The sequence below is a fragment of the Lagopus muta genome, chromosome 7 (assembly GCF_023343835.1).
Source record: "Lagopus muta isolate bLagMut1 chromosome 7, bLagMut1 primary, whole genome shotgun sequence".
In the NCBI taxonomy this organism is placed as follows: Eukaryota; Metazoa; Chordata; class Aves; order Galliformes; family Phasianidae; genus Lagopus; species Lagopus muta.
Genome location: NC_064439.1, coordinates 18,638,429 through 18,660,229, shown reverse-complemented (window position 1 = coordinate 18,660,229; position 21,801 = coordinate 18,638,429). Strand labels below are relative to the sequence as shown.

The 21,801-nt window shown below is 37.0% G+C and overlaps 1 protein-coding gene across 4 annotated transcripts in view; it reads left to right on the top strand.

Annotated features, from left to right (window-relative positions):
* Nucleotides 1–21,801, top strand: part of PLXDC2 (plexin domain containing 2) — a 234,880-nt gene that overhangs the window by 102,388 nt on the left and 110,691 nt on the right. For all 4 annotated transcript variants that reach the window (XM_048950495.1, XM_048950494.1, XM_048950498.1 and 1 more), the window contains one exon: nt 14,710–14,921. In XM_048950495.1, coding sequence (XP_048806452.1) covers nt 14,710–14,921 — 212 coding nt within the window. The remainder of the gene's footprint in view (nt 1–14,709; nt 14,922–21,801) is intronic.

The window sequence follows — 21,801 nt, the reverse complement described above, 5'->3', positions numbered from 1 at the left end:
GCTGCCCAGGGCAGTGGGCATAGCCTCAAGCACAGGAATTCAAGGAGCGCCAGTACAGCGCTCTCAGTTGTAGGGTTTGGATTTTGAGTGGCCCCATGTGGAGTTGGGAGTTGAACTTGATGATCAGTGTGTGTTCCTTGCAGCTTGGGAGATTCTAAGCTCTCTGAGAGAGGCAAGGTGAGTCTTATCCGTGACTATAAGTTTTATGGTATTGCTGCTCTGTATATGTAATCAATAAATCACCACCTCCCCCAGCCCCTTCTTTTTTTTTTTTTTTTTTTTTTTTTTTTTTTGCTGGAATCTATACGTCCCACTAGACTCAACCCATAAAGCCATTTCATTCCAGTCCATATGTACATTCAAGCTTTGCTATTTTGCCACTCTCTTGACTCATTCTCGGATTTTTTTCCTCAGTGATTTATATTACACTTATTCATGGAACACTAACAAATGATAATATACTTATGGATCGTTCTTTAGATTAAAACATCTAAGTTCATTGTCCGTGTTTGAACAGTGCCCATAAAGCGCAGTGAGTGCTACACACTCCTAATATAACATATTTCTGATGTTAATGAGAAATATGAAAGATCTTGATTTTAAAATTTAAAAATACATAGAAATTCTTTTCCTAAAACTGAGAAAATATATAATAGCCAAATAGCTTTCAGGCTTGTTGGGTTGCTTATTGGAGCAGTCATTTCCTCACTTTGTGCAGAGCTCCACAGAGTCTTACTCTCCCCTAAGCTTCTTCATCTTCCTCTGACAAGTCACTGAAGAGTGTAACATCTAATTTCAGGCAATAATGTTGGGAAGAGGCAGCAGGCAAGTGGGACCAGAAGCCATGGTCAAGGCTAGGACACAATCTGGGCATGCAGCAATGCCTCCTCACTCTGCTTTGCTTCTTCTCCCTGGCAACCTGGTTGAACAGAAGGGGTGCAGTGCAGGGACTGACACTGTGCAGCTTCTTGGGTGACCAGACTGAGCTGGAGGAGCACAGGTAGCTGAAGGCATGGGTGACTTAGGTAGGTGACTTACTGAACTGGGAACAGGAAAAAACCTGAGGAAACATCTGAGAGAAGAATTTTCCTGTGTATTTCTCTAGCTGGTAATGGAATTGTAAGGGCTTTGAGTCATGGAGCTAATTAAAGTCAGATGTCAGGATACGGGAAAGATAACTAGATTGGATGGGAAGAACACTAGAGGGAATAGTTTGGGTTCTAATACCAGAGCATTGCATATGGTGAGTAAAAGGGGAATGTGCACATGTGGACAGAGGGAAACACAAGAAAAAGATAAAGGAGACTCAGTTTGCAAACATTTGAGTGTCTCAGTGCACTACAGATCTAAATGAGATTGTTTAAACTGGTGTTTATGAATTTACTGCTATTTAAAGCTTAAGCTACAAAACAATCTATTAATGAGTCCATATTTACCATGAATAATGGTGGTACTTGAGAGTATTAATGGTATTGAAAGATCTTTCCCTCTGAAAACAAACATCTCTCTCATTTTAGGCAGCTTTCAGTTTCCTTACTTCAGCAAAACTGCTGTGGATAATACATCACATTGTTGGTTTTTCCCTTCTCACCGCATTCATATGAGGGGAGGATGAATGTGCTGTCTTTTATTACTTTTCTCCTCCTATAAGTGATAGATACTTTCATTCTCTTTTTATATACAGATGTTATGAGACAGGCTTAGAAACTGCTTAGCAAAATTATGTAAAGGCAAGCATACACTGTTGAAAACCTGCAGTTTTTAGAACAAAAGATTAGTCTGAGGCAGAAGAATTTGTGACTTTTTGATTTGCCATTTAATGGAAAAAAAGAGAAAATGGCCACTATGAGTTAAGTCTCTGTCTAAGGAGCTCAAAAATCCTTTATGGATCCATTCCAACTTAGAATATGCTAGTATTCTATGATGCTAAACAACAGTCATTTGAAAGCCTGTGGTTCATGGAAGTGTTAGTGGTTTTGGTGGCTTATTTAGAGCCCAGCAATGTGCCCGAATGCACCAAACTATGAGAAGCTTCCACATGGCTTGACATAAAATCTGAGATAAGCAGCTTTTACTTTTGAAGCAAGTGGGTATTTATTGTCAACATCCATTAGTGTCAATATTGATTAGTAAACACTTCTTTCCAAGTGTGCTTAAGGTTATAGATGTGATAAAGGACATGAGCACTGACAAACTGTGCTGTCATAACAAATTTGTAGGTTTCAAACTCTCAGATGTCATTAAAGCCTTGTGTTTCTTGCTGCTAATACTTAAATCCCACTCATTTGTGAGTGTGGAAGGTACCTGAAAATGAGAAACTGTAAACAAGTATAGGTTTCTTGTAGTCAGATCATATCCTATTGGTTAAGGCACTCCTGGGGGTGGGACAAAGAACTCGAGGCTGCTTTTTTCCTGGACCATGTATACCATCTCCTGTTTTTGAAGTGCTTCCAAAAAATATTGCAGTCTAATTGGAAGAGAAGAGAAAGGACAGTTTATAAAATTGCGGGAACTATGACTAGCTGTATTTTAAGAAAATTTTATGCTGCATTTTCAGAACATTCTTTTTCAGTGAGCACACCATTTCTGAAAACAGAAAGCAGGAACAAGTGAGCGACTAAGAGAAGAAAGGTGATCAAGCCAGCTCATGGTCAGGCAAGGATACCAGATTACTTTAATGACTGAGTTTGCCTGGATCCTTAAATGCTAGATAGTGCTGTGCATACATTTATCTGAAAACAAAACAAACAAACAAAAACAGAATCCAGGCTTGATGACAGTGGTTGTTTTGAAAGTGTTAGGTCTGTGGGACATACAGCAAACAGAGCCAGCATGTACAAACTTACTAGCCACTTGTCTGGACACTTAGATCTGGGAATTGATAGTTTACCCTGCTGTAACTGAGACATGGAATTACATATCTGTAGTGACTAAGCTGTTTCTTGGCGTGTCTAAGAAATCAGCATTCAGCTAAAAAATTAATTTAATATGAACTATTTAATGGAACGGAACTGACAGCCATGTGGTGGGTGAGAGGTTCTAGGCACAGTTTAAGTCCCATTTAAGTTCACCAGTTGAGACTTGCTTGAAATGTAAGTGGTTTGGCAAGTGTGAATATAGGTGCCATTGACGCGGTGTTTCTGCCCTGCTACTTCTCTTCATTGAGCTTATTAGGAATGAAACCAAAATGACTACGAAAATATTCTTGAGTAATTTAAATATGATTTTTAGTGTCATACAGTGCCTAGGAGTCAGGTAAATCTTTGCACTCTTATGACACTGAATGATGTCTGGTAGTTGTAGAATTGGTTTTTCACTGCAAAATGTAGAGAGTTGGTTTCCAAACCTTACTGGGTGTCTGTGGCTCTTGATGGGCTGTCAGCCAGTCTGCAGGCTAAAACTTTAGCAATAAACTGCATTAACATACAAATACAAGACTGCTATAAAACATTTCTTTTCATGAAATTAGTTGGTGCTGTGTAATTGGATCTCAAAGGTAGAATATGGGGAACCAGAACTGACTGCTGACTCCATGCTTCATCTGGAAAGGTGAAAGAATAGCATATTGAGGTAGTGTTTAGTGTGTTCTTGTGAAGAATAAAATCTCCAATGAGAAGAATGAGAAGAAACAAGAGGGTGATTTTTTTTTTTTAATCTGTAATATGGATATCTTATCAGTCCCTTTGTAACCATAGCCATATCTCAACTCGCCTATTTTCCCAAATCTTTCCTTGTGTGGAGGAGTTCTGTTCTTGATTAATAATCCATGAGAAGGTACACATTTAAGTATCACTGTGTCCCATAACTTTTTAAACCCGTTATATTCAGACATGTTCCCTCTTTTTTTGAATTTGCCTTCTGACCAGGGATAATAAAGAGGTTCAAGCAAGTTCTGAGTAGGAAAGTTAATGTTGTGTGCCCTGATGATTGTCCAAGAAGAAAACAAACCTTTCCGCAAGATGGGTCCCTTCCTCATAGATCCAGCCTTTCAGCTATCAATGCATGGGCAGGGTTTTGAATGCATCTAATGTGATGGGTCTGCCAAATCTGAGCCCCTCTAAGCTCAGCTCCAGTTACAGAACAAGCTCCTCCAAAACATTTAAACATACCTGTATTTTTTAAGAAATGTACTAAGCTTTCTTGTTGTTATATGTTGTCTCCTACCCTCTAAAATAGTAAAATAACATACTCCTCATGTGACAATCACAAAATGTTGATCTTCTCTCATTACACAGCTCTGTCTTCCTCTTAGTAAGCACAAGCACAGCTAAGAGTGTTGTAAATCTGTCCTTTCGTAAGTGAAGCATGATGTCATTTGAACTGGTTCATCCCTGCGCAGTTTTCAAAACACCACGTGCTTTGTAGCGTGGGAGTGTCAATCTCTGCCTCCTGGTTAAGAAAAGACGTAGATGAATCGTACCTACGCAGTATGTTAGCAAAAACACTCCATCAGAACTGCAAATCTGTTACTGTTTTTTTTCTTGGGAATGTTGTGGTAGAATTGGAAGGCATACAAGAAAAATATCCACATTTATTCAGTCTTTTTTAGGACGTGTCTGTCCAAGTAACTAATCTCCATGTAAATTCTTTATAAGTAGATGCCACCCATGCAGCCTTTGTTTTATCTGGGCATGAGGGAAATGCATGTAAGCAGTGTCAAATGTAAAGTATGTTAGCAAATATGCTTGCTTATTTGTAAATTCTAAAACTGGTTTAGAGGAGTTGAGTCCTTCCAGTGCTGTTGGTTGATTAAAAACTACAACATTATGTGCAGTGCAGTGGAAAACATGCTGTTTCTGCACTTTACTCTCATCATCAGCACAATCCACTGTGCTAGTTTGTCTGTCTTTTGGGAGAAGATAAATGCAGTATTCAACACACCATATACTGAGCAGTCCAATTAAACATTTACTAGATAATTCCATTGCTTTGACACATTTCAAGATTGGTGCAATATTTTCTCTTCTGTTTCTCCATTATCTCTGCCAGTTTTCAAAAAGACTGTTTTTCTTCTGCCAAACAAAAAAATGCCTTTCTATCATTCATATCTCTCCTGGCTTATTTCTTTTATGTCTGTGCTTCTTGATTGGTTTGATACAGCTGTTCTTTGACTCTAAACATACATCTACAACAGTTCCTCCTTGCTGTATGATTTATCTATTTTTGTTCCCACATCAAATCTAGCAATGCAGATTTTTTTGCCAGAACTTAAGAACTGTCTTAGCTCTAATTTCCTCTCATTAGTGTGCTAGAAACATGTTTTCCTCCACAGATCTCCTTATGAAGCTGAGATTATTTTTTTTTTCCTGGAAAGGAGCTGAAGGCATTTAGATGCATTTTAATTTCAGTTGCAAAATTAATCTGGTTTTGATAAGACACAAAATAGTTTTCCCCTGCACAGTAACAGTGTCTGGAAGAAATAAACAGTTGCATTTGGAAAACAAAATAAAGCATAGCTGTTGTCTAGCACTTGCCATCAGTAACACTGGATATGCTTAAGAGGAAGTCAGTGTCTTTATCCACATCCTACAGGTAGCAAAATTGATGTATTTGTTGATCTACTATGCATCAATACTATAAGAACTTAAGTAATCCAAGCATCTACAGCACATTTTGCTTCTTTTATAGACTCAGCCTCTACACCTTTTATGTTTAATACTTAGATTTCTCCTCTCCTTTTTGTTAGAAAGTTGAAAGGTTCTGACTTCTCTGATGGCAAGTCTTACAAAGAGCCCAATTTTTGGTACTCTGTTACTGAAGATTTCCACTTTAGATAATTTACTGTATAAAATCACTGTTTTGGAAGTCTTTAAAAATACGTAATGCATACAGATGAATGGGTAAGGCAAGATATTTTCTTTTAATTATTTTTTTTTACTATTGTTTTGAAACAAGAGATGCAAAAATGAGAGAACTAGATAAATATATTGGGAAATTTATCTTTGAGCAGTATTTGTGAGTTTGGGGGTGAGAAGAGGAAGTGAAACAATTTTCAAGCTCTTCTTTTTAAAAAAGTCATCTCTGTCATTTCTTGGCTGTGTCATCTCTAGCCTAAAGAATAAAACACTATAAGCATAATTCAGTGTATCTATAAAGCTAAGAAAATCAGGTCAAAAGCGTCTTGAGAACCTTTAAGTACTAACACTTAATGTATTTCTCAATCACTGCTGTCCTAAGCAAGTAACCCCACCGCATAAGCCCAGTGAGACTATCTTAATTTTCTTGACCTTTAAAGCAACTCTTTTTTAAAATGTCCATTTATTATTTTTACTTTCTACAGGACGTTTATGAAAACTCTGTCTTGATACCACAGTGTAGTAAGGACTGGTACTGAGCTTTTACTTTTTAATAAATGTGTTAATTAATTCCCCAAATGATCTATCTATTTATCTGCAGTTGGAATAGTCTCTGTAAATCCTAAATTGCTGTTGGTCCAGGAAAACTTCAAGTGTAGAAAATGAAAGAAGATGTAAAATTTCTTTATTTAATCCATAGTGGGGGAAAAAAAAGGTTATATTTTAAATTTTGTCTAAAATGACTTGGAGAGTTTTAGCATTGAGCTGGAGCAATGCCTCTACAAACAGCTGTAAATTTTAACCTTTCCATCTTTGAAAACTGTCCTTTACTGCCACAGTGGAAGAAAAGTCATGCAATGCTTTTCTGCAGTTTTTATGTCAGATACTATTGCATTCCCCACTACATGTTTCTGTGCAATTGTGATTGTTTGTTCGTTTTCCTGCTTTCCAAATCCTGTGCCCTGTGAAACAACTTTTTCCGCAAACCGCTTCCTTTCTACCACTGAGAGGGAGGCCAAGAGAACTGAGGGCACAGCAGGAGAAATGTTTCATGTTCCAGTCACTCCAGGGCTGCATTGCATGATCTGCCTCATTTGAAGATGTTCAGGTTTACTCGCATTCTGAGCAGCTACACATTTTACACGGGCTGTGTTTTGGCCAGTGCCACAGGCTCAGTAAGGAACAAATTAGGAACAACTAAGCAACTTAAGAGTTTGTCGCAGTTTGCAGAAAAAAGAAAAAAACATTGTTAACAAAGTAATTACAGTCAGAATCACGGAATTGTAGGGGTTGGAAGGGACCTCCAGAGATCATCGACTCCAACCCCACTGCCAAAGCAGGTTCCCTACAGCAGGTCGCACAGGTAGGCATCCAGGCAGGTCTTGAACATCTCTAGAGAAGGAGACTCCACCACCTCCCTGGGCAGCCTGTTCCAGTGCTCCGTCACCTCACTGTAAAGAAGTTCTTGCTCACATTTGAGCAGAACTTCCTATGCTGCAGTTTCCAGCCGTTTCCCCTTGTCCTGTCTCCACTCACTACTGAAAAGAGTCCGACAGTCAGTTAGGCATTCCTGACATGGAAAGGTAGGGAAACCCTGATTTATATGTGTCTGTCAGTGTTGTACTGGGTGAAGAATTATGCCACTTTTCTTATCTTATCCATTCTGTCAGGTTGCTCAGATTTTAATCTGTCTGTGCAATCATGTTGTGCACAAGTGTATGTTAGGATAGCTCCATCACATTGATATTTGAGCTTTGTTTTCCTATCTATATGCCTTCTTTGCTTGTGCCGCTAAACTCAGTGAAGTTACCTTTGGTGTGAAGACTGATATCTATCCCTGTGCCTGACTCCAGGTCAGCCTCACAAAGCCACGCTATCCTCCTAATGCTGCTGCAGTATGAGGATGAGCACAACAGGCCAGCTGTGAGCTCATAGACATCGTCTTGGCCAGAGTGGTGTCCCTGGGATTGCTGCTCTTTGCACGCTATGAAAAGGCAAGCACTGCTTCTCCTAATCTGTTTTTCAAGGACCAGGTTTGCATCTCTCTTAGACACTAACTGTCGCTGAGGCTAAAAATGAAGATAAGTCTTCTACCAAAGTTGCACTTGCTCTGCCTGCTAGGAACAGCATAAATTAGCCAAACGAAAATTGTCTGACATATCTGAGATATTTGTTGCCTTCTGCCAGGGCAGCTCATGCAAAAAAAGTTCCAGACATATGCTGCAGTTCAAATTATGAATGAGTCTGTCATTTTTGTATGCTTTTCTCTATTGCCCAGAGACAGAAGTTAGACTTAATGATCTGATCGCAAAATTGTCAGTCTAACTTTTTTTACTCCATTTTATTAGCTACAAGCATATGCACATTGATGCATGCCTTCTAGCCAAGCGGATTTCTTACTTATCCTAGTTAAGCCTGAATCTTGAAGAGAAGCTGACTCACCATGGTGCTGGCATCCTTCAGCTTTTCTCCAAAATAAAGATGCCTCCAAATGGGTACTGTGAGATGAATGTATTGATGATCGCACTAAATGCTTGAGTCTGATGTTGGCAATTGTGCTGCAATCCATTTATTGACTACAGGAAAAAAAAGCCTGTATACACTTGTAGCTGTTATATTTAAATAAAGTAGAATTAGTATTCTCAGGAAAACCCTTGAATCTAGATTGGAAAAACAAGAATTTACATATAAATAGAATATTGTAGAGTCATCTCAATTTCTCTTAGATTTCTCCTTATCAGGACATTTTTTTTTGTTCTTGTTGAATTCTTAAGCTTTTCTTGCTTTTTACACAGATAATTTTGTGACTTCTTGAGAGTTTGTGATATACTGAGATTTGGACACAAGTTTTTCTGTGCTTGAGTTTGATAACCCACAAGAAAATACAGTTTGATTATTTTGAGTTGTGTGCCAGGAAAGCAAAAAACATACAAATATGCTTCTTTTTGTCTTATGTGTGAATTTAATATGTGATAGATATCCATCTAAGTTCATTTGGGTGTCTGTATTACCAATTGGAATGCTAATGGGAACGTGGATATGAAACTTTCCCATAGTGTAAGCAAATATTAAGTGATTTTAATTATGTTGATTGTCAATAGCTGAAAGTAAAATGTAGAGTGAAGAATCCCAGCACTGTTCAGTGGAAGCAGAGGGACCTGTTATCTTCTTTTCGGGTGGGATTACGACAGTCCCTTCTGTAATGCAAAACTGTGTGCTGGAAAGGAGGGCAGGAAAGTAATAACTAGAAGTATTCCTTTGAGTAAGCTTAAATCTACAGCTGTACTAAGACATTTATAGGAATCTCCAGATGAAAAAAGGTTGAAGGCTAGCAATAAAAAATAAAATAAAATAAATTGTTTGTATAGCAATAACCAAAACTAGATGAGGGGAAACAGAGAGTTATGGCAGAAATTACACAAAAAGGAGTTAAGATGCTCCTTGCTAAAGTAAAGAGAAAACTTTTTACTTTCCTATTTTTCAGTTTGAGAAGCTGTTCCTGTTGTGCATTGTACAATGAGATTAGGTTCCCTGATCCTTTTCCAGCAACAGTAGCTGATAGGCTTTTATAGCATATTATTGAATTTTTTCACGGGTTCCATGAAGCCCAACTTCCTGACCCTAACTTCCACTGAAATTTGATGGTTTCTCATCTTTTCTAATGGTTGCAGTTGAAATAAAGATTCATGAGACACGGTATAAAAAATTACTTAAGCTAAAGAAGTATGGTGGCATTTTCTGTTCCTTGATAAATAAATTTGTGTATTTGATATTTGATTTAGCTAACATTTGAGTTGTGGCAGATTTAGAAAGATGACACTGTATCTTGTACACAATCTGTTGAGTAAAGGTTTCAACATGTATTTCTGGGCTTCCAAAGAAAAAAATTCTTGTTGATTATGGTGCATTTATGAAATTAGTCAAATTGCAGAGCTGGCCTAAATATGTGCAATCATGAAATGTAATTAACACATGCTTTAGAAATGCAATCCTGAAATTCTGATGTACTGAAACAACCCAGAAATCTCTGTTTAACCTCGTGGAAGGGGGAAAAAAGAAAAAAAAGAATTTGAATAAGGGCAATGAGGGGATTAGGAGTGAATTATTTACCTACTTTACTTTTTTTGTTTCAAAATAGAGGTTCTTTCCTCTTTGGTGACATTTCTGTCACCAGACAGGTGCAAAGCAGAGACCCTCTGTCTCCACCATGGCTGGGTACTTACTTACTAGAAGATCTTTTTATAAGAAAAATCCACTTAGCTAATCTGTAAGAACTGCATTCAGGAATCACAATATTGTAGTAGACAAACTCCTCTACTACTCATTTGTTGACTTTCAGCATTGATTTATGTTAATAATATAACTATTGAGCAGTTCTGGGTATTTTTCTAATGTAGGCACATCTTCCTATCTTCCTGTCAATAACCTCAGACTAACTGCACTACTTCAATAGACAGGTCCTGATGTACAAGAAGATAAAGGTTTCTGTCATGTGTTCTCTGTCAGGTTAGACTGCTAAATTAACCTGCAAGTAAAGTTATTTAAAAAAAAAAAAAAAAAAAAAAGACATGCTGAGCACATAGTGGTTTAACATAGTGGTTTAGGCAGTAGATGTCAAAATCTGTTAAATGTCTTTCTCTGTCTGTAAGTGTGTACAGAGGGAAATTTGAAGCCCTGGCTTTAGATGTGAGCAGAAGTGAGTCTGTCTGTAATTCTACCTCCACTTCCTTTACCAAGTTTACTTTCTAATTAATTCTGCACTAGGTCCATCCAGAACTAACTCTAACTTAAGTCAAGGAGGAATGATCTGCAGGCATAATTACTTGCATTGCTAATTTTATGAAAACTTCTGGGAAAATTGTTGAAGTATCAGGTCAAGAGACCAACTTAATTACACCCATTATAAAGTCTATTTTCACTGCTTCTAAATTGCTGTGGTACAGTGCCACTCTGTATACCATGGCACAGGTATTTGCACAGAACTAGAAAACATAACTGCTGTTATTAATGCAAAAGCATAGTAGGCCATGTTGAAAACTGTGGTTCCAATTTTAATAGGCTTGAAGGCTTATTTCAGTTCTGAGTCTCTGCTCTTACAGGCTGAACAAGCTCCCGCTCATCTAGGTTTGCCAATATTATAATTTCATTATTAATCAGATACTACAGCCTTTGGCTGCTTACCAAATGATTTGAATGATATGCTCTCCTTCAGTGTTAATTAGTGCGAGCTCTGAGATCTCAAAGATAAGAGCATAATACTTTGGTACATTTCCTCTAAAGTGCCTTTTATGTGATTTATTAGTTACACAGAGGTTTCAACCAGAAACATAAAATAGCTCTATCTTGTAAAGGATTACAATTTTAGGTTTCTGAATGCTTTTCCTTCATGAGCTGCCTGCATTTAGAATCTGAAAATTTATTTGATCTATCAATTATCTGAGAATGTGTATATATTATTTATTTCAATTAAAATTACTTGAAAGGAATAGAAAACACCCTGTTTGACTCACTTTGAAATATATATATATCTTATTTATCATTTTCTCAATATTAGAGGTATGTCAAGATACGCCTCAGGAGCCATGCTGGATCAGAAAGGGTCTTGCCAGGCCCATCGCCTCTTTCTTTTTATCCCCAGTAGTTTGAGGAAAATGCTTAGTGAAGGAGGTGGTCTACAGTAAGTTTCTGTCTTCACTCTTTTAAAACACATCCAGATTTTACCTCCAGTTATAGCTTGAGCTATAAACTGAAGATGTTTATCAGATCGTGCTTTTAATACTTTCTGTTATTAGATTTAGAAGTATATAGTGCATTTTGGATACAGTTAGATCAATACAAAGCATCTTGATGTTGATATGGTTAGTAGGTGTGAAGTAATATTTATCAAAGTTGTAGTATGCTAACAGTATGATTTAGAACATTTTCTATATTTCAAGAGAAAAAAAATCATGTAATTAAAATAGTTGAAACAGGAAAAAAAAAACCTATGTACTGATGAGATCAAAGTTTTCTCCTATATGGAATAACCCACAGCAAATTTTGCAGGTGCCATGATGCAATTGTACTGTATTAAAAAAAAAAAAAAAAATCATGAACTGTTAGGAGATAAAAATGTAGATTTGGCGAGCCACTAGAAGTACCCTGATGTGCTAATTTTATTTTTCTCTCCAGCACTGTATTTTTACTATTTTAGAAAGTAGTTTGTTATGTTACAAAACCTTACAGCTTAGAAGTCATATTCATTTTTATTCAGGATTTGGTAAAACAAATTATAATCCCTTCCTTTGCAGGCAAGACTCAGCCTGAGGTGAAAGGGATTTAAAGACCTCCTGTAACTTTAGTATTTTTTGTTTTCTAATTTAGATGATTACCTCAACATATTAGTTGTTGACCATAAAAAGAAAATGGGCTGCCGTGGGAATGCGGAATGCAGGTAGATGTGTCTTTGCCTCTTTCTTTCTGAATCTAGGTTTAGTGCAGGAAAAGTGATTCAGAGGAAGAAAATGGGGTTCTGCAGATATTGCACTATAGTCCAGGAAGCCATTTGTACCTAATGCGCCTTGGTCATTGCAGTGGGTGTTGAGATGTCTTAATACAGCTGTGGTGGGTGGTAAATGTTACTTCCATGGATCAAGCCTTTGGTGTTCTGCATCTCAGACAGAAGGCATGTATCTGCAACTCTATCGGATTCTTTTCAATTTGCTAGCTTGTAGGCATCCCTATCCCTGTTGTGGCAACTTCTTCTGAGTTGGAGCAGGGAGGGCAGCTTTGAATAGATGCTGATGAAGACAGCAGAGGAGTGATCGAGTTCATCTGTAGAGCTGTCCCTCTGCATCTGGCAGCTGATTGCTTGATGAAGCAGGCAGCAAAGTAGCAATTTGTTGAAGACAAGTCTTCTAAGCCTTTTAAGAAATTCAAGAAAACGCGTTTTGAAGAGCCACCAATTAAAGGAAAACAAGCTTGATTACTCAGGGTCTAAGGAAACTTCTAGCTAGAGATTGCTTATTTTATCTGTCTGTTAAATTCTGATTTCTCTAAGTGACACGGTACTACAATAGCATGCGGTTGAGAGTGATTAAATAACTTAGGAAATGAGTTTATTAGATTTTTGGCCAATTAGACAGGAAGAAAGAAAGGATCACTGGAGCTTAAATTCTTATGGAGATTTTTTTCTGTACTGTAAACTCTTTCTGGTCTGTTAAGGACAACAACTGATAGACTTTGGGGCAGGGTGCGGGGATTATTCCAATCACTTGTCACCAATCAAGATCTGTATCTAGCAATTCACATAAACATGCTTAACTTTGAACGAGAGAATTGCTGGTGAGAGTTTCCTTATATACTTATGGAAACCTGTCAGAACTTTGAGAAACAGAAGAGGGATTGTACAGTTAGGGCTGGGCAGGTCTTGTCTCTGCTGTTTGACTGCATCCATTTCTCCTTATAATGTTGATATTTACCATTTCCTTTGACCCCAGAAACTGATTTAAAAGCAATGTCTTTGTGCACATAAATAAAGTTTCCTTTTTTGGAGTGGTAATGCTAAAAGCAGAACGTCCTGTTCTGATGTGGGTGATGTTTGTGAGCTTTGGCAGCATGTAGGTGTCTCTACAGACAAGGGTTTTGGACTAGATGACCCTAAGGGGGGGTCCATTCCAATCCAAATCATTCTATGACTCTAAGATTCTCCTGTAGTACCGATTCCTAAACGATCTATGATGTAGGAAAATGGTATTTATTATATCTTTGGTAGGTAGTTTTCTATTTTTCTGTGTCTTTTGTGTCCAGACAGCATATTTGATAGTTAGTATGGAACTTGGAAGTAGTGTCTGTTGCTCAGAAGCTTCTGCCAAACAGAAGGAGCAGATTGCTACTGCAAATGAACTATTTTCCAGTGTATTTCTTCATTTGTACTCATTTTATTTTACTCTTTGTGACTTCTAGTTTGCAACTAGCATTTCATTTGGAACCTTCAAGTACTGCTCTTAGAACAAGTTCCACTTATTCCTAGAAAATGCAAAATAAAGCATTCCTCTGCTTCTCCTTTGTGGCCCAAAGCATACAAGGCAATATGAAAAGCACGTTTGATTTTTAGTGCTAAGTGTGATAAATTACTGGAGCCTTACTGTACTCACTGTAGCTGAAATCAATTAACAAAAACTAGTTGGGTTGGGAGAATTGGAAACTACTTAAGAATTTATGGATTTTTTTGGTAGTTATACTGGCATGAAAAAGTTGTGAACAATGTGAATAAAGTGCATAAGGAATATATAAAGCACACCACCCATCTCTACTGGTGCTTTACAGGGGATGTAGTGAGTGCCTGCAACCTTCACACACCATTCACATTTATCAGTTGTGCAGCTTTATTTCTAAACAGGGACAGATGCTCATGGGAATTTCATGCCTCTCAGAATGTTTATTTGGCTGGCTATCACCATGACTTCCAAGCTATTTCCACATAAAATTAGCAGCAGAGGCTAAGTTGATACACAACTTCAGTGTTTCTCAGTCTCCTTTATTTTTGGACAGCTTTTGATTAGATGTTAATTTTTCTTACGTTTGTTTCATTTTGGAAAGTGACAGCTATAGGTAGACAAATGTTAAAGTCAAAAAATGTAACATGGAAAACTTTTCCCAGACTTAAAATAAGCAGGAAGATAAAACACATGGGATGGTTAGAGGAGCCTACAAAACTTAGTCCAAATTATTATATTTTTCTGAAGCAGAATATGCTGCTTATTCTCTCAGACTGTTATGGTTTTGTTGGTTCATCAGAGATATAATTGGCTATTCTACAGAGAAGTTTCAAAGCATTTTTTAATAAATTTAATATTACTGTGTTTTAGACTATGATCAGTAAAAGATAGTCCCAGCTGATTTATAACCTTGTTTTGTTTTGTTTCTCACACAGGTGTGCTTTATCAAGTTGTTCAGAGCTTCCCTGGAGTGGAGAAAAATGTGCAAGTGGATGCATATGTAAATAGCCACAGGTGGAGAAGGCACTCAGAGTCTCTTAAATCAGTCAGCACTAACAGAGCCAGTATGGGACAGGATTCTTCTGAGCCAGGTGGTTTCACAGATCTGCTGCTAGAAGAGGGACATGAGAATGCCACTCAGATCGAGGTACAAATTCATTTCACTTTTTATTTAATTTGTTATTTTTGAAAGGGGGGGACGGGAGGAAATAAATCAAAAAAGGTGAGTTCTTCAATACATTCATGCCTTAGCAGTTGAATATAGCCTTGTGATTGTGTGTCTGTCCCTGCAAGCATGTGGAAATCTGTTTTTCCTCCTGCCTTGAGATTGGAGAACATCTCTTCTGGATTCTGTGGAGAGTCTCTTGAAGATGTCTGTCTCTGTGGAAACTAGTTACGGAAAGTACTCTGTTGTAGCAGTGCTTTCTGCTTAACTGGAAAAGGAAACAGTATATAGAAAATAAAATAGAAATTTTAAAAGTACCTCCACCTTGCATAGATATCATGTAAATCTCCTTGAAAGTCAGTTGGGTCTTTAAAGGTGTTCTCAGTTTAGAGAACTGTAGGTACAGTGGAAGTTGTCCATGAATAACTTCAGATCCACTGTTGTTTTCAATTGGTGCTAAACATATCTAGCTACAATGATTTGTGTAAATTCTATTTATTTTACAGATAAAGCTGTAAATAAGTATTGTATTAGTATGGATTTTTTTTAAGTACTAGATTTTGTTGCTCTCTAATTAATAAAATCTCTATTGTGTTAACAATAAAATACAGCTTATAATAGACAATACTTAAAATTTTCTATCTTTGCTTGCAAAGCTTCAGTGCTTTTTTTTTTTTTTCTACTGTTGAGGAGCTCATTCTCAAACAAACAACAGTTTTTAGGTTTAAGATTATAAACTTATACAATAAGAAATGCAATATAAAACCTGTCTGTAGAGATAATGATGAGTCAAAATAATAACTCATTTTTCAATGTTTTGTGCTTTTTCTTTTTTTTTTTTTATTTGATTTAAAATGATTTGTTTATTTTGCCTCATTCCCCACCATCTAGCCATACTTGTAGCAGCTCACTCCAGCACAAAAGATTTCAATCCAGTTTCTAATTATTTTAGCACGTAAAGTATGGTGTCTTGGATAGAGGAATGTTTGTGTAGCTGATCTTTCCATGGCTCAGAGGTAGACCTGTGTGCATTGTCACTTGTGTATCCAGTCTGTTGACTTCCATGCTCCTACAGCATGAAATGAGTCAGAGCTGCCTCCCTGATACTTGCATTTGGCAACGTTTGGGGGAAAAATGAATGCTTGAAAATGGATGTACATTGAACGATGTTTTCTGTAGCTACGTTTCCTGCCTGATTAATGGCACTGCAGAGTCTTATCCTCAAAAGTGCATTATCCCTACTGAGTTTATTAAATTCAGATTGTGCTCCCCTATGTCCCTTTCTTATTCTAGTCTTCCTAGCACGGTAAAATAACTCAATTATGTTCTTGCACATTATCGGATCCTTTTGTAAAATCCCCACTAAAGCACACAGGCTCTTTAAAAAAAAAAAAAAAAAAAAAAAAAAAAAAAAAAAGTGAAAATTGGTGCCTACCTTTAGAGAAGAGGTAAAGTGTATGACCAGAATTCACAGTAGAAGTGTTGCAGTGTTCTGCAGCTTAGGAACTGGAAATGCATGCTGGAAAGCATATTGATTATTATTATTATTATTTTTTAAACTCTTCTTCTGCATGTGTTGCATGTCTCGTGGGAGAAAATCCATAGAATGAGTACTGCTTGCCACTCATATTTAATAACACTGCAGTACTATTACATTTCTTTATCACATGTACTGTTTATCTCTGAATTATTGTATGGACTTTCCCTGCATGTATGGAAGAATCTTCCACTGGAAGCCTGATCAGTAATGAACGTATCATTTAATTTTTATTTGTTTTTGTTATATTCTTCCTTCTACTGATGAGTTTACTTTCTACCCAGATTTTGGTTTTTTTTTTTTTTTTTTTTTTTTTTTAATGGCAATTAATTCTGCGCTCTACTTAAAAATAACTCAGAATGTTTCCTGTGTGATCAAATCCATACAGCCACCACATGGCAAATGATAGAATCCATCTACGTGCATGATAGCTCATGTCCATTAGATTTTCTTGATTTAGGGCAGTGATATTTATTTTACTTTTGTTTTTCCTTTAGAATGGCACCACTCCAAGTCTCCCTAATCCATAAATTATATTAAGATCAATGGAATATGAACTTCAGACCTCCAAGAGCAGCCTCAAGAAAGTGCATTTTTAATCAGTTTAATCATGTCTTTGCAGGGTGGATCTGCCCCCATCCTGAAGGATAATAGTGGTCAGATTGTCTTATGCTGTTACTCTGGTCTGAAAGCCCGAACAGTGCAACCACTAGGGATGCCAGAAACATTCACTGTCGCCCTTCTCAGCTTTGTTTGTCCTCTTTCATTTGTTTGACAGTGTTATTCAGGAACTCATACAAACTAATGCATCAGATGTTTTCTTGAACAAGATGTTCTCTTGAACCAGACTCTCTGGAAGTTGAAATATATTGCAGAGATAAGCTGAAGCATTGGATATAGTCATATTATGTGCAGAACCATTGGAAATGGACGTGGCCCTCAGAAGGAGGTGATGGAACCTTCTCAGAGATCTGCCCTGTTGTTGGAGGGACAGGAATTGCATGGGCCCGAGGTGGAGAGTGGTGGCAACCCAAACCAAAACTGGTAGCGCTAAGAAAAAAAAGGCAAGGGGTGGGAGGAACACCTTTCTGCTGTGGAGTAGATCTGTGTGCATGGCATGTGTGGTCTCTTCTGAAAAGTTGACAGTGAGCTGGAGATAATAAGGTAAGATTAATTTATAGCAAATGGTTATCATAAACACATTAGCAAATGGTATGAGATTATGAAAGCACTTCTTCCTCTTAGTTTAATAGGATTTTTAATAATGTTCCAGTTAGAGATGAGAATGTTTTAAATCTAAAAGAATTTCCCAAGGATAGAGGTTGGTCCCATCTGCTTTCTGGGGCCAAGGTCAGTACATATTTTAATGTTTGCATTTTTACTACATAATATAAGAAGAATGAATGAGTGAGACCTTAATAAGTGTGGAAAAGGGTGAGATACCATCTTGTACAAATGGACACAAATGCTACAGCCCTATAGAAATCCCTGAAGTAGATGGCATTTAAAATGCATGGGGAATACATTGTCAGCAGTCCAAATTTACAGAAGAGTGAACCCTGAAAATGCAGTACTCTGGTGACACAATGCAACCAGATCAGCTTCTTGGCCCTGTGGCAAATGAAAACTTCAGAGTGTTTCTCTTCAAAAGTGGGAGCTTCTCTGGATAAGGCTTATATAGGAGAAATATGAATTGACTACTGCTGTTTTGTTTTTTTGTTTTCCCCCTTCCAATCTATTTTGGGACTCTGCTTTCCAATCTTAGGAATCAGGGTTGGTTAGGTTTGTTTTTGTTTTTGCTTGTTTGCTGAGTAAATTACCTCCTTTTTAGTGTGCTCAGAAAATTCAGAAGTGCCTTTTATTTATGGTAAACAAGCCCAGGAAATGCAATGGGTAGGGTAGGATTTGTTGTTGCAATCACTGTATGTCCTTGGAAAAGTAATGAGCATGAAAATAGGTCTCAATAAATATGTCTAGTTTGACATATCCTCTTTCAAACAAGGAGAAAACTAGGACAAATATTCTTTTTTTTTTCACCTGTTCTCATAAAAGCATGGTTATTAAGTAATTTACTCTTTATTTTAACAATGTTAATGCTTCTAGTTAGATTCATGGTCACGTTTTGACTTTTGTGTTAATATCCAAAGCACTGAAGTCATCCAAAGGTAATGAAAGCAGGTAGCAGAAGTTCTTGTTCCTCTCTTACTAGAAAGGGAGCTGATCTCTGAAATGCATCCAGTGTGGATGTCAGATTCCTAAAACCTGAGCAAATGATTTTTATTTTTTTGTCACAGTGCTCTCTAATGTAGGAATGACCATAGGGCACTGAACAGAGGGGCTTAATAGTGCTTTAATATATAATTATGCATCACACAAAATATAGCATATTTTTCAAAGTCTAAAATACGTATCATTTTCTAAGTTGTGATGAGACATTATGTAAGAGCTCTGTACAGAGATTATTCTCCAGAATTTATAATTTTTTTATCTTGTTTCCCAGGTATTCCCATCAAAGCAGCTCCAAGCACAGACTTTATAAATAATTTCTAGAAAAATTGTTTGGTCCCATCCCTGACCATAATACTTGTGATGATAGAAATTATTGCTGTTTCATCGCAAAATGAGCATAGTTTTTTGGTAGGAAAGATATTCCTATGGATATGACTGATATTTCCTCTTTTGTGTACTGCTTTTAACTAAAATAGAGTTGATGCTGAGGGCTCTCTTCTTTTTCTCCTTTCTTTAGTTTCTCTAGATGTTGTTTGGAATGTATGTTTTTAGCAATCCTTGTAATTTAGACCTGGAAAGCATCTTGTCTGTCAGAACTCTAGTGGATTTCTTACTGGCGGCACACTTCTGCTGAACTTTGCATTTTCTCCAGGAGTTACTGTCCAAAAAGAGGCTTTTCCCTTATCAGTCCCAGTCCCTTGACAGCAGTGAAGATGTCTGGTTCTGACTGGCAAAAACAGCAGAAGGGATTGAGTTTGACAACCCTTGGGATTTGAGAGCAATTGTTCTCATCTACTGGCAGTGGTGTTAGCATACTCACTGCTCTATTCTTACTGCAAGTCTGAGCAAGGAAAAAAATAATGGTTAGGATTAAATTCCACTCAGCTGAACAAATGATAAGGTGTTCCTGGAATTACTGCTCCAGTGCACTGCATTAAAAGTAGAAAAACTTGTTTGTGCGCAACTGTGTGTAGCCTTAAAACTAAGCAGTATTGTGATTGCACAGTGAGCTGCTAGTTTGGCCAAGCCCACCTCTATCTTGCTTCTATATGTTTGTTTATATATACATACAATTGTACATACATAATTGTGTGTATATATATATATATATATATATTGTATATGTATATATGTAATTGTATATATACACATATATGTGTATATATAATATATGTTTGTTTGTTTTTTCCCCATCACAATACTTTAGTGCCATTTGTGGCTGAAGGAATTAGAAATAAAGACCAGTTAAGCCCGGGCTTCCTAACTAATGCTTCCTATTTTATTATGTTGGCTCACAATGTCAGAGGTGAATGTCAGTGGTATGGCAACAGAGGTTAAACCTTCTCACCAATATCCCGTTACGTTTTGTTGTTATGTGACAGATGGCAGCAGTGGGGCAGTCTGACAAAATGGCGTCACGTGGAAGTGTGGATGGGACCATAGTCTGTCACCGAATTCCTCCATGCGGTGAAAATTACACCTGTTGACATTCATCAATGCTTGCTGAATGCTTATGGAGTTCAAACAGTGGGTGTGAGCACAGTGAGGCAGTGGGTGGTGCATTTCAGCAGTGGTGACAGGGAGTCACCTTCTGCACTTTATAAAGTGCACTGGTGCACTTTATTTTTTATGAATATATGCATACAGGCTCTTGTTCATTGCTGGTGAAAATGCATAGCTGATGGTGGTAACTGCTGGAAAATTGTGTTTTTTAGCTGAGAATTTTCTCTATCAAGTAGTGTTATTGTGCTCTTTTTATCTGTAGTTTCCATGGAAATTCATAAAGTATGTCTGGCCTAAGAAAGTACTGCTGCTCTTGTGACTTCTTGGCACTGCACCTTTAAATCAATGCCATGTTATTTTTTTCACAATGAGAACTGAAAGATTAAAATAGAAATTTATTATGTACTACAGGAATCTTGGAATATGCTGGAATTCAGTGAAACAATCATAGATATCTGTTGGCTTTTCTATGTAGCAGACAACCCTGAAAATAAAAACCATTTTATTTAGTTTTCATACTTAATTCTGAAACCTAGAATACGCTCTTTAAATGGTTAAAGATTGTCTATCTATCTATGATTGTCTATCAGTGTTTCTAAAAAGCTTCTATTATACTCTGCTCAGAAGACTTTGTTGCTATTGAGGATTCAGTTGCCATTTTAAAATGTTCTCATTCAAAATTTTCGAGAAATTATTCCAACTAACAAGGTAATTTTTAGGAATACGTCATTTTGTTCTCAACATAATATCCTCCTTTTCCTCAAATTGAGAGAGGAAAAAAATATTTTTGACATCTTCATGTGGTTTCAGGAGACACTTGCACATTCTCAAATGAAGCTGCTTCAGGTTATGTTCTTAGATGCAAGTTTCTATGAATTATTGCTACATCCAGTACTTCAATGATTATTTTTAATATCTACTAAAAAAAAAAAAGCTAGGAAGTGAATTTTTCTGGAATCTGTACAGGTGAAATGAAACAATCAATCCTCTACTCTCACTGATTCAATACATTAAACATCCTAGTCCTCTTACTAAGTGAGAACAAATAGTATGTCACTTGCAACTAGAATTAGAATCTGGGATCATCATTAATTTACTTTTTTTTTCCCCCCACTTGTCCAGCTGAATTTTCTACCAGTGATGTCATGCTTCCTAGCTAGCCAGCAGACCCATATGTCACTGTCTCATTTCCTGTCAGTTGCAAAAGGGTAAACTGGACAAAAATGTAATATATCTTTTTGTATTGAATTTATTAATTGCTTGTTTAAATCAAAGCAATTGTGACACTTGCATAGTGATGGTCTTCAGATGGACTTGAATTCATTATCAACCCTGCAAAAAGTGCTGAAGAAATGATCATATTGGTAGTTTCATTTTTCTAAATCTAAAGGAATGATGATTCTACTGCTAACTCAAATATATCTGAAAAATGAAAAGGTTAAGACTTGAGGGAACAATTGTTCTCTTTTTCTTTTAAACTTCCATGGAGGGAGAGGGAGGAGGAAAGAAATTAAAAATGAGTTTTCCTTACTCCTAAGTAAGGGAATTCACAATTCTCCATGGTAATCTTTCATTCCATTTCCACATGCTTAG